Source organism: Pteropus alecto, unplaced genomic scaffold, assembly GCF_000325575.1.
Source record: "Pteropus alecto unplaced genomic scaffold, ASM32557v1 scaffold21, whole genome shotgun sequence".
In the NCBI taxonomy this organism is placed as follows: Eukaryota; Metazoa; Chordata; class Mammalia; order Chiroptera; family Pteropodidae; genus Pteropus; species Pteropus alecto.
Window position 1 is genome coordinate 872635 of NW_006436282.1, and position 13557 is coordinate 886191.

General features: G+C 35.3%; 1 protein-coding gene across 2 annotated transcripts in view; it reads right to left on the reverse strand.

Annotated features, from left to right (window-relative positions):
- The window catches only part of CDK6 (cyclin dependent kinase 6), a 214870-nt gene that overhangs the window by 145808 nt on the left and 55505 nt on the right, over nucleotides 1-13557 (reverse strand). For both annotated transcript variants that reach the window (XM_006911896.3, XM_015589442.2), the window contains one exon: nucleotides 6306-6441. In XM_006911896.3, the coding sequence (XP_006911958.1) occupies nucleotides 6306-6441 (136 nt within the window). The remainder of the gene's footprint in view (nucleotides 1-6305; nucleotides 6442-13557) is intronic.

Sequence of the window (13557 nt, forward strand, 5' to 3'; positions counted from 1 at the left end):
CTTTTTTTGACCCATATTTCCTGTTACCAAAAAAAAAAAAACCCAACCCAAACCACTAAATGACTCCGTTGTAGTTTATTACATACGTTTAGATAATCACATATGTGCATAAGTCTGTCTCTCTTTCTCTTGATATTTTCAGCTACTACAAGGGCCTGGGAAGTTGCCTAAGGATTTGTTTCTGGGAGAGTCCTCAAAATCTAGGTTAAAAAGTTCTCCCTGAAGAAGTTCCCTGAGTTATGGAAAGTTACCACAGTTGTAGCACACTCATCCTTCATTTCCCCCTAAACCTGGAGCAGACTCAGCATTGACTGACTTCCTTCGGATCATCTCTCCTATCGCAGTCAATGGCCAATTGCTTGTGCTACTTTGATTTAACCTTCTAACTACTCAGACTGGCTGCTTAACTTTTGCTTAGCAGTATATCTGATATTGCTCTTTACCCCCTCCCCCCAAATTCTGTGTGTGTGTGTGTGTGTGTGTGTGTGCGCGCGTGCGTGTGTGTGTGTGGTGGGGGAGAGCACATACGCAGGTAAGGATGAGGGTATGGATGAGGGTATGGTTTGTGTGTAAAAAAACATTTCTTTTGAGTCACATTCCCTTTGAAGCTGACTTTCCACAGAAAAAAACTATAATAAAAGTTCAGATGCCTGGTTTGTTTTTTTTTAAAGGAATGCCTCTAAGCACAACATTTAATATACTATGAATAACATGCTTTTTATAAGGTATAATAAGGATCTAGAATACATACATAAATCGATTAAGTAAAACATTACAGCACTCAATCTTGTAAAATGCTACATAAATGTATGTATGTAAAATGCTACATACGTAAATCGATTAAGTAAAACATTACAATACTCAATCTTGTAAAATGCTACATAAATGTGGAAGGTTAGTGGAACTGAGATGAGACTCTTAGGACTCAGGTTGGAAAGAGCCTAAAAGCCAGAGACTGAAGAAGCAGCTGCGGCAGAGCTATGCAGAGACTAAAGAAGCTGTGTGTGCGCGCGTGTGTGTGTGTGTGTGTGCGCACGCGCGCGTGTAGTATGGAGATGATGGGGGGTGGGGGGCAGAGGAGGAGGCAGTGAAGGGAAGGAGAACATAAGGTCCTGAGTACCAAGAAGAAAATAAACTGGGAAACCACATGGCCTACAAGCCCTAAGAGATCCAACTGTACTATAGGAGTGAACTATCTGAAATCAAACTGCTATAAGTTGAGGCCCATCTTAAGAGTAAAAATCAACAATGGCATGACTGACCTATGAGGCCCTCTGCGCCAGAACTACGGTTATAAATATACCACTTCGCTTATTAAAATTAATTTTATTAAACAGTCCTCTCAGGCATCTTTCACACATGAACTTTCTTTTAAAATTACTTCATGTTACTATGAAAAGCAGTTTGCATTAAATATCAGGAGAGATGGGTGCATGGTTTAAAAAACATGGTCTCTGCAATTAGTCCAGCCATAATATTAGATTGAAAAAAATTTCCTTCCAGGGTCCTTATCATTATTGTGGAGTATTTGTTCTTTGAAATTTTTGCCTTGTTTTTAAAATCACCTTATTATGCAACATCTGCTCTGAATTTCAAATGTGATAAACAGAGTATGAGTGTCGGTGGCAGATGGCTAATGACCAGCAGCGACAGGGCATTCAAGCCTGCCTTGTTTTCTGAGAAGCGATATTTTCATGTTAATTTGCTCTGTGTCCTGCAAAGATGAGACAAATCACCTGCTCATAATTCAAGCAAAGTGGGGACCACCAGGAGCCGAGAGGGGCCATGGCTTGCTTCCTTAAGGGGGGAGAGGAGAGAAGGCTCTGGGAGACTTTCTTCATCTGCAATACAGGGGGGACCAGTCAGTCACCCTGCATTATGTCAGCTTGAGAAAGATGAATCAGCCCCGGGCATCCCATACTGACACCAGAGCCACTGTTTACTGCAAGCAGATATTATTCATGAAAACAGATATTTCCCAGAGGCAGAAAACAGGTGCTATTAAGAGTGTGTGTCAGTCTCTGAAGTCTGGGTTTTGTAAAATAAACCTAATAGTACATTTTATCTCCTACTGAAACTATTACAACCAACAGAAATCTCTAAGAAACATCCAACTGAAGATAAAATGAAATGTAATTCAGAGAAAATGACCCACACAGACATACAAACCTTGAGCTTTTTGGCCTTCTCAAGCCCTATAGAGTTCATTTGTTATAGAGATACATAAATAAAATGTGATTTTTACTCCAAGATCGAGTCATCCAAAGAGGCCATATGGTCTTGAGCAAAAAGAACGCTGTCCTATTTTGGAGAGGCAGCTGATCTTCTGTGACCTTTCAGTGCCTTCGAATTTCTACTTGTGAAATCATATAGCCAATTTTTATCAAACATGTTACATTTAGAGAATATTCGAGGAATGATACTAGGTTCTCCAAGAGTTTATAAGATAATGGAGAGGTCATTTACTAGGAAAGATAATGGACTATATAAAAAGAGGCCTATCAAATGATAGTTCAGAAAAAGAAGGCATGACATTTTGAGAACATGTAAAACATAAGATTGTACACAGGTAAGGATGTGTATCCTGCCATACAGTAGTTTTTTTTTTTTCTGGTTAGCAGTTAGAAATGAATAAGGAACAAGGCAAGGGAATTTATTTATAGTTCTTTTTGATCCTTTCTTATAGAGTGGCAGAAAAAGGCATGAAAGAGAAACAATAACAATCTGAAAGCCCTGTTTTTTTTTTTCTTATAAAGCCCCCATAAATGGAAGGTGCTCTATAAGCACAAATATTCAAAATTTATCAAGAACCCTAAAAGAAAAATAGAATCATTAAGGTGTCAATTCCTGCCTCATAGGTTTTAGCATGGAATTTCAAGAAGACAATAATCAAATCTCAAATGATCGAATAAAAATTAAATAAAGACAGCCCTGAATTCTTCCATAATTAAGTAGATCAAAAAATAACTTCTGAATTAGAAAGAGGAACGCAAGATATGGCAATGATAAGCCTATGAGGCAAACTTCGATATTTGTCGACTTTACAGTATAGCAGGCAATAGGCTTCTTTGTGCAAATGTTACTGTCAACATGAATGGATATACCTTAAAACATCAAGAAAAGAGATTAAAAAAGGTGATGAAAACCTCAATATGAAATATAAATAAGATGTATTTATGTGCTTATATTTTTAGAATAAGGTGTATTTTTAAATGTTGGAAAGAATCACCTATGATTTTATTTTATTCTCATGAACCTCTCTCAATGATAATTTCTAGTTCAGGACTATATCCTTAACTTACTTTACCAAAGTCTGATGTGAGCACTATGCAATCATCACAAGATTCCCTATTATAGGCTCACCCACCTATCTACCTTCACAAATACTTAGAGACTCAAGGGTGGTTTTCTGCCTTAAAAAAACAAACAAATGGTATTTAAATGCATTTGAAAAACTGTTATGTGATATGTGTGAACTGGGAAAATAAGGCCATCATAGGCTCTTTTCTAACAAACAGGTTGATGAAAATGGGACTGAACACAAAGATTTTACCCCTATAACATCTAGTCAGGGACTATGGAACATCCCAGTTTTATCCAACTACTGCCCACCTAAATGCAGTTTATGTCCTGAACGTGCACTAGACTATCTTGCATTTAGATGGGCCAACAGGGAAACAGTGCCACAGAAAACACGGTGAGAGGCAGGCAGTTGAGGAAAATTCCCTTAGCCTAAATGATCTTATATGAGATAGTTTCTTCATTTTGTTTTATATTTATTTCATGTTAAAATACTTTACATATTTATAATTATTTTGCAATATGGTTATGTTCTGATATGTGCTAGACAATGTCAACAACAACATCTATGATTTTGAAGAACAGTTTAGAAAGTATTTTGGTACCATAATGTAAAGAATCAGCTGTAGATTATGTTTATTGACAAACAGCTTTTTTTCCTTACTTGAAAACACCCAACCAAACTATTTAAATAACCATAGAGAATGTGTATCCATGCTTCTGTGTGCACTTTATCTCTTCCCTTATACTTGAAGGTCCTTGAACTTATGTTCATGACTAATTCAGTTTTGTGTCACCAAAGTGCCTAGTACAGAACTCTCCCTATAAATATTCAGTTAATATCTGTATAAGTATATTCGGAAAAACTCTTATTACAACAAAGAATTCTATACAAAGAATCCAATCTGTGTTCCCAATAGGTTGTTCATAATAACAACATTTTCTTGATATAGTTGAGACTTCTCATGAATAAGCCTACATAATAACGAAATATTTGTTATCTGGTTGTGTGCTTCAATTAACCAGAACCTCAACTAGCCAGAACTCTCCACTTAGCAGATGTTTGTCCTGCATACCAATTCTTAAAAAGAAGTCAATCACAGAAACAAAAGATATGTGTTCATTAAAAACAAATTTGTATCAATTACACATTCAGCTTAAAACTACCCATTTGATAGTATTCTAGTGCTTTTAAACGATTATTCATGTTTTAAATAATGACCTTAAAAGACCACAGATGTTCAAATTACCAAAAAAAAAAAAAAACCAAAACCCTTATATTTAATAAGAAAGAAAAATAGATAGCATAGTTCAGAAAGTTTTTAAAAATTAAGGATGAAGACAAAAAGGAAGAGAGATGCAGAACAAGTGCTATAAGAAAGATGAGATTACATCCAGCTGTAAAAGTCGATCAAATGATATCTAGGGTGAGCTTTGGAAAAAATTAAGCAGATGGTTATGGGCAGGGAAAGCAGAGAAATGGCAATGAAAAGGAGCTCTACAGAGGTTAGGAAATTATGAACCACACTAAAAGAACGTGGATTGGTCCAATTTGGCCAGAAAATAAGAGTACATGAAAAGGGGCTATGCCCTGTCCCGCATGCTGAACATGGGGGTTTGGACGAACTCATAGAGGAGAGAACTGAAGCCATAGGACTGGAACAGAATTTAAAGGAAAAAAGATGCTGAGATAGAGCTGATAATTAGAAATACCTACACTTAAAGGGATTTAATGAACTTGAAACTGCTCAGGAAGAAATGAGACGATTACTGAGGACATTTCCTTTTATAAAAGGCAGATGGGGGAAAATAAAGTCTATATTAGTCTACAGCCAAAGGAATAAATCATTCAACATGTCAAGTTCTAAATGTATCTGTATCTAGCAATCGCTAAAAGACATTTTCTACTCTGTTCAGAAAAATAAACTATTTTCAGCTATTCACTCCTATCTAAAATGATGATGAATTCTTTTTAAATATTTTATTTTTGTATTTTTCAATCAGCTGACATTCAATATTATTTTATCTTAATTTTAGGTGTACAGCATAGTGATTAGACATTTACATAATTTATGAAGTAATCCTCCCAATAAGTCTAGTACCCACTAGGCACCATATATAGTTATTACAATATTATTGACTATATTTCCTATGCTACACTTTACATCCCTGACTATTTTGTAACTATCAATTTGTACCACTTACTCCCTTCACCTTTTTCTCCTAGCTCTCCAACCCCATCCCATCTGGAGACTGATGCTCAATTCTATAACTCATTTCTAAATTATGAATGATAAAGTAAGGAGTCTGCTTAATTAAGTCAACTAATTCACAAAAACAAAAGGGTCTTCATGAAAATCTGCACATGACGTGCATAGATCTAAAAGATCTACTAGGAAATTCAATTAAGCAGAATGGAAGTAAGACCAAGAAAACTTTATAAGTAGCTTTTACATTAGATTTAAAGGAAGAAAGAACGCCTAGTGAGTACACTGTTATCTAGCCTGCTGACCTCCTTATCTTTGAATCCCAAGAGTCTGGGATTGTTCCTGGCATTTAGGCTTTCTACAAATGTTTTATGAATGAGAAAAAAATGGAGAAAGAAGGGCCTAACAACCAGTATTTCAGACTTACATAGCATAGCTACTTCCTGCAGTCAGTATACAATTACAATATTTAATACGCTCATGAATAATGTTTCAAATTATATCTCCAGAGTCCATGAACCATCAGAAAAAGACTGAGTTGTATTTACTACACTATACTTTCCAAAGTTAGAGCCATATAATGTACAAGTAGATATTTTTCAATAAATGTATTGGAACGAAATGAACTAGGATATGTTCCATTCTGTAAACATTCGCTTAGTTATATTAGATATACTTACCTATATATTGAGTTACAAAAGCTTTAATTCTGCAAATTTTCACAAAGAAAGAATGCCATTGATTAATAGACTATAATAGTGTGACTGTCTGACCAGGCAGAAAGATGATTCTTAGTACCTTTATGGTTTCAGTGGGCACTCCAGGCTCTGGGACTTTATCCAAATAAGTGGTCAAGTCTTGATCAACATGTTCAAACACTAATGTTAGTTTGGTTTCTCTGTCTGTTCGTGACACTGTACACACATCGAATAACCTAAAAGAAAAAAGAAAGAGATATTAAGTAACTGGTAGTAAGCAAAGAAGTAACCTGTACATCTTACACATACCCCTATTTGATCAAATAGAAAAAAAAAAAAAGGCCAGTGTCGACCATTCCTTGTGATAATATGTAAGGATACCTAATGAGATCTGACACTTTAATATTAATATAAAAGTTCAGAAGAGGAGCACTTGATTAAGTGGTGACAAATGCATAGTAGCCAAGAGAAAGCAACAGGCTGGAGCATGAAAATATCTCCTTGGAGAGTCTCCTTAGTTAAGACCTTAGGCAGAACTTGCTGATGGAGATAGTTTCAAAAGCTGCAGCCTAGGAAAAATATGGTTCTTAGCTCGCAGTTCAAGAATTATTAAAGAGACAGACTGAGCATTCTTTGGAGATGCTGGACTGTGCGATGAAGTTTTTTCTGGAATTTAAGGTGTTATAATCATGCCTGTGAAAATAAGTATAGTGGAATACGGAGAAGTTTGGTTTATTTTTAAGAGAGCCTTCTCATCCTGATGAATCAAATAACTTCCCTGGAAAGGACATAAATTCTTTGTTTTAAAATTCTAGATATCATGCTAATCAACACTGAAATTTAAACTTTTTTCGGGGGAAGGGAGTAAAATTGCATTGGTAAACTATATCACCCTTAAATGATAAAAACAGACTAACAAATTTAATAATTAAGTTTGGATGAGTGAATTCAATATCTTCCATAAATCCCACAACTAGTTCAAAATTTAAGTTTTAAAAACAAAGCCTTTAGCAATAAAAAAATGTTCAAGCCAAAGGACAAATTTTCCTTTAATTTCAACCACACATACATAGCACACTATCTGGTACATGAGATACTCAACTAAACATTTGAAGAATTAAACAAATCAACCATAAGCCTATTTCTTGAAAAATGTAATATAAATGCTAAGAAAAGGCTAATAAAATACTATTCATATTGTTTTTTTTTCCATTTAAAAAAAGAAAAATGTAATATAAATGCTAAGAAAAGGCTAATAAAATACTATTCATATTGTTTTTTTCCATTTAAAAAAATTTAATAATGCTGTCTTCAAAGAGACTAAATATAAATGAGCATACAACCCAATTACTAAAATGCAGGGTCGACTCTCAATTATCCACTTTGTATATTACCGTTGTTAAAGTTTTAATGCTTAGATGGTTCACCATGCCACCCTACTGTATTGCTGGGCTATGTGAGGCCCACAACATTTGGTACTTCTCTGTGAATCTAAACTAAAATTTAATAAAAGAAACCAAAGAACACTATAATTAAGTTAAATCTGCTGGGGGAGAACCATCACCACCACCAACCACACACACTTCACAGCCAGATCCAAAATACGTTTTAATTATGGGTGGTTTGGGGTGAGTTCTACAACTCCATTAAAATCGGTTAAGGTCAGCTGAATTTCTTCCTCACATTTATTTCCAAATATTTTGATTGCTAAAGTTTTTATCATCTACTTCTAAAGTTAATTTTATCTAAATGCCAAAGTCTTCCAATGTTACTAATGTGACTTATTCCGGAAAATTATTCTGATAAAATAAAAATTCCTCATTAGTAAATTCATTAAAGATAGTACCATAAATCATAAGTGCCATACTATGAAAAATATGATTGCTATTATGAATGGATTTGACACCTGGGATGTTTATCAAAACAACTGTTTCCATTTGGTAATTTGAGGTAACTACCATTAATTCATGGACTCCTGGGAACCACCTTCTTTCCATTAAACCCACATTCTTTACTGCTTCATTTTTCTTCCTTTTGAAGAAAAAGGATTTCCATAATCACCAAGCTTCTATTTGTTGCTTCTATTTTTGAAATAAAATAAAACAGCAATGAATCAAAAATTGTATGTACTAAAATGAAGAATGAACATGGGAACTGCACCATTACAGCTGTGCTTCTTAAACATTACTTTTCATTTTAATACATTTCCTTAATAAAAAATATAGTATATATCGTTGCCTCAAGTCAACAAAGATTTTAGTAACCCCAGCTCTTATTGCACTTATAGATTGTAATATGTAAGACATTTTAGTATTTTCCAAAAGGAAAACAAAATTTTGATCAGGACATAACTGGAGAATGAAGTGATCATAAAACAGTACTGAACAAAAGTCACTTGCTCTCAAACCGTTGTCAGTTACCTAACAGCCGTGGCAGAATGTTATGTTGCTTCATAACTCATGAAACTGTTTTCAAACACTCTTTGTATGACACAATTCAAGAATAACATCTAACCCACCCAAGATATTTTCCTTACAGTTATATCACTCTCTTTAAAATATTAAGACTCACTGATACCACTCGTAGCAGCTGGGCTCTACGTGAGATATGCATAGCTGAGCCACTGCTAACTGTTCTAAATATTAAACCATTTTGAGAAAGGCCCTAATTTTGAATGGCAATTTTTAAAAAGTGGAATTTTAAAAGAGATGTGTCACAGTATATAGAGTAGAACATTCTTATATGACTTTTAATGTATATAATTATATGTTTTTTAGGCAATGAAGAGAATGGTATTGGGTAGAAGTGTCTCATGCTGGTTTTCAAGGAGATAATCCTTTTTATTTTTTTTAAGGTGCCATTATTAATTTAATTTGAGAAATGGAGCATATTATGTTCTCTTCCCAATTTCACAAGTGACATTGAGGGAAGTAAAAGTCCTAGGAGGACCTTTTTTGGTTCTAATGCTGGGTATCAACATCCTGTAGAACCAGTCCTCCACAGAAGACATTTTGGGAAATATTACTCTACACTAAAATATGAAATTTGGTCTGACTTAATTATTTAGTAAACATTATCATAGTAAAAATTAAGGTATATTAGTCATAAAGGGTAGAAAATGCATTTGAATCAACAGCTATAAATTTTAATCATAAGAATTTTAGAACATAATCTATATGAATGCTTTTTCATCGACAATGACTCCCTCTGGAATTACCCCAAGTCAAATAATAGTCACTTGGTGGGCAATAAAGAGAAGATAGATGTAAGTCTCGTGTAAAGTAACTGAGCTAAACAAAAACTGGAATCCCTGATATTTGGCAGGATGTTGACAATCTGTAATATATTTATGTAAATCAATGAGGAATGTGACCAGGTTGCCTATAACCCCTACACTTGAAAAACAAAAGAGCCAGACAGGTCTGAACAGCTGAACATAAACACTGGAAAATAACTTCATTGTATGATTTATTGTGTTGACCAACATCTTAAGACTTTTTTAAACTTTTTTTTTGTTGCTATTTTAGTAAACTGACAAAAATACCATTTCAATGATTGCTTGACTGCAGTTCCATGAGAGAAATATAATCACACTGTGTTGAATATGAACAAAATATCTCAGATTACTTTTAGAGGAAATGAAAACTACCATTCAATATTTATTTATCAGAGTTAACTTAATGTGACCTGAGTGAATGCTCAAAAAGTAGAAGTGAAAAGTGGTTTTCAGCACTCACTGAGTCTGTGAATCCAGTTTGCTGTGCTAAATGCAATCCAAAAAAGGCAGATAGGGCGTTATCATTTCACAATTAAGTCAGCCAAGCCCTCACTCTCCCATTAAGTAAGTTCTCTCTGTCTCTTTTGTCCTGACCCCCCAGCTGCAGGGCAGAGAGCAAGTACTGTGGTCCAGCACAGCACTCAGCTTTCCAGCTGTCCCAGTGATGTAATTATCTCATAACAAAATATCTCCATGAATTAACTCTGTATCCTACTCACTGTAATTCTTAATGACTGCTTCCTGTTCATGTTCTCCATTTAACTTGCTATTCTGGATCTACTGCGTTGTAGGCAAGTTGTCTTCATCTAATGGACGGGATTATATCTGGTAGGTTTGAGATTTCCAAAGATTATAATTTACAAAGATCTCCCAAACAACCTGCTTTGTAAACACAAGCCCTGCCTTTCTAGTGTAGTTATAATAAGTGGGAAATTTGCATTATATGCTGTGATTAAATTTTAACCTGTCACAGGAAGTTCAATGAGGATTTTTCCTGTAACATTTTTTCCATACTCGTGAATGTTTAGACATCAAATAGTTCAAGAACTCTAAGATGTCTGGCACAGCTGCCTAAGGGCACTAAACAAAATTTTATCTGAACTACAACTAGCCTTTAGAATTGAGAAAAAAATTTTTTAATCTCTAATCTCTTCCTCTATAGCCCATGAAGCACATTCTGTGACTATAGCTTGCATGCACCAGATTTATGTTCACACATCCCACTAGCTCTATACTACTGGATACTGGCCAGTGTTCTCCTTTTGCTCATCAAATATGGACTGGGCGTGCACTTATTCTCAACCGACACTGGATGGTGTAACTGCAGAAGTACTTGCCTCCGACAATAATGAGCATGCTGCTAGAAGGAAATCACCTTTTCAGCAGCATCCATAGACATTCATCAGTACCTACCACTGTACTTGGTTTTATAGATTCCGACAGATCTAAGGTAGGTACTGTCTTTGAGAGCTTTACTAATTGGAGGAGAGAAGAATGACATGTAAAATGATAAGTAATGATATATGGGTATGTATTAATTCCAAATAAATTTTATAGACAGTATATAAAACTTTATATATCACATCAGAGTAAATTCCTTCTATACCCTATTACATTATACATCTGTGATGACTGCCTTTCCAACATCCATTACTTCTTTGGGAAACCATATTCTCATTTCCTGTTGAGGAACTACTCCTACCCTATACTCAGGCAATATGGTTTTGAGACTATGGGTGCAGCATGGCATGTAACTTATCCCGGACAAACAGTGACAATGACTAACTCAGGGATGAACAGGACCATGAGAATCAGTCCCAAAAATTTTACTAGAACTTCTGAGAAAGTAGAGCCCTCTTTATTATGGGATTACCAGCAGCTAATGGTTGTCTTTGCCACCATTTTAGTGAGCCTACCATGGTACATGCAGCCAACACCGACAGAATCAGAAAAGAGAGATGATAGGCAAGAGATTCTGGATGACGTTGTTTAAGCACCTGGACCCGCTTGTGGCCCACTCGCCCCTGGATTTATCAGTTATGTGAGTCAATAATGTCGCTTTCGTGCTTGCCCAGTTTGAGATGGGTTTTTATTACTTACAACAAAAAATAGTCCTAAGGCATCTATTAAAATTTTGAAATGATTAAATGACTTTGAAACATCAGTATTTGACCTCGAATACATCTTACATATTGGAAAAAATGAATTAGGCTCAAGCACATAAGCGGTAGCATATAACCAGTTCTCTGACTTGCTGGGAGAACGACTATTCACCTTATGGTTCTTTCATGAGCACGTCCACTGGGCAAAAGTAACTGACAGCAGCAGAGCAGACTGATTAATCCCTCCCAAGGAGCCATGAGGCTTCTTTCCAAGATTCCTATTTGAGGTTCCTGGTCTGACAACAGAGACATTTTATCAAGAAAAAGTAGAGAAAGGAAGAAGACAAACAAGCTCATCGCAAACAGGCATATAGAATCTAGAGTAGGAAAACATTCAGTGGGTAAGAGGAAGTGAGGAGGCAAGTAGAAGTGTTTGAAAATAATACAAAGATACAAAATTTAATTAATTTAAAGGTTGAGTCCAATGCTCAGACACATGCTCTCCTAGAATCCTCAATTAAACAATCCTCTCCCACTACCTGTTGCTGAAAAGCAGAAATGCATAAAAATGCCATATCAACAGGAACTCTAAAGCAGGGAAACCCTTTTGTGTTCATACTGTTACACTTAAGGCTACCATAACTTGACAAAGGAATGCAAAGTCAACACCTTTTATTTACGAAATCATTTTGTGTCTTACAGCCTTAAAGAGAGTATTTATAAGAAAGTTTCATAGTTCATCTTCTTTCAGTTCACCTTTAAAGTTTCTACTAATCTAGTTTTAGCGTCTATCCATAGACACCTGGCATTGTGGATCTATGAGTTAATATTTTTGCATCTATTAACTAAAAAGTGTTTTACAAATTAAATGGGAATCCCCCAAACTGGGCAAGTTTATGAGATGTGACTTAAACTACAGTAAATATTTAAAATCGCGCAAATAGTAAAACTTGTGTATATGGAAACACACATATGATCAGCACAAAACCGATGTATTATTAGCTAGGCCCCAAATGAGCTATTTGGGATGTCATAATGGACATGTGGGATATTTGAGATGAATTCCTGAAATGGACATTAAATAATAAAATTCAAACTTCTTTCACAGTCCTACAGCAAGCACTAGAGTCACTCTTACATTATTAAACACAAGTCTTCGAACTGTTAACGCATTTTATCTGAATGAAAGGCAGAAAGGAGAATGAGTTAGCAGCAATACTGTTATGCTAACTATAGGATATTATGGGAAGAATGAAACATCAGAGCAAAATCAAATGAGGAAATCATAAAAATGTATTTGTTCCCTTATAGAGAAAAGAACAGTAGCAGGGGCCAAATATTCGATAAATGAATTCTGAGTCACTATGTGGATCACTATCTCTCCCAAGTCAAGAAAAAGAAAAGAAGACAGCTAGATAATAATGAGTTGATATTTTTGCTGAGTCCAAATCCAATACAAAATAGTTTTGTAAGTTCAAAGAGAACATAAAGTCAACTCGGTGAAAAAAAAAAAGAACCATGCCAATTGAGAAAATCAGGGATTGTTATGTCTTGATTAGAATAAACACCACTCACCAATCTCAGCTGCAGCCAGGAAGGAGATACTACTCTTAACTGTTAAGGTCTCTCCCTAGACACCATTACCTTAGTTTCAGCCTTTTCCTTACATGATAGTTAATGTCAATCAGCCTCTTCACAAACATAGATATATTGGTCAAATAAGGATCAGACAGGAGCGAATGGATGAAGAGACCAAAAAACCTGTTGCATTTCGTGTGAGGGAGGTTTGGGGTCCCCATGTCCTAGAAACTACTGGCAGGTCAGAGAATGCAGATGAACAAACAAGACAGCCATAAACTGGAAGAGCCTCTCCATAATTTTGCTCATTTTTTTCTTTTAATTCTCCATGGCACCCAACATAATGTCTAACACACACTAGGTTTCGATAAATGTTTACTTAATGCATGACATTT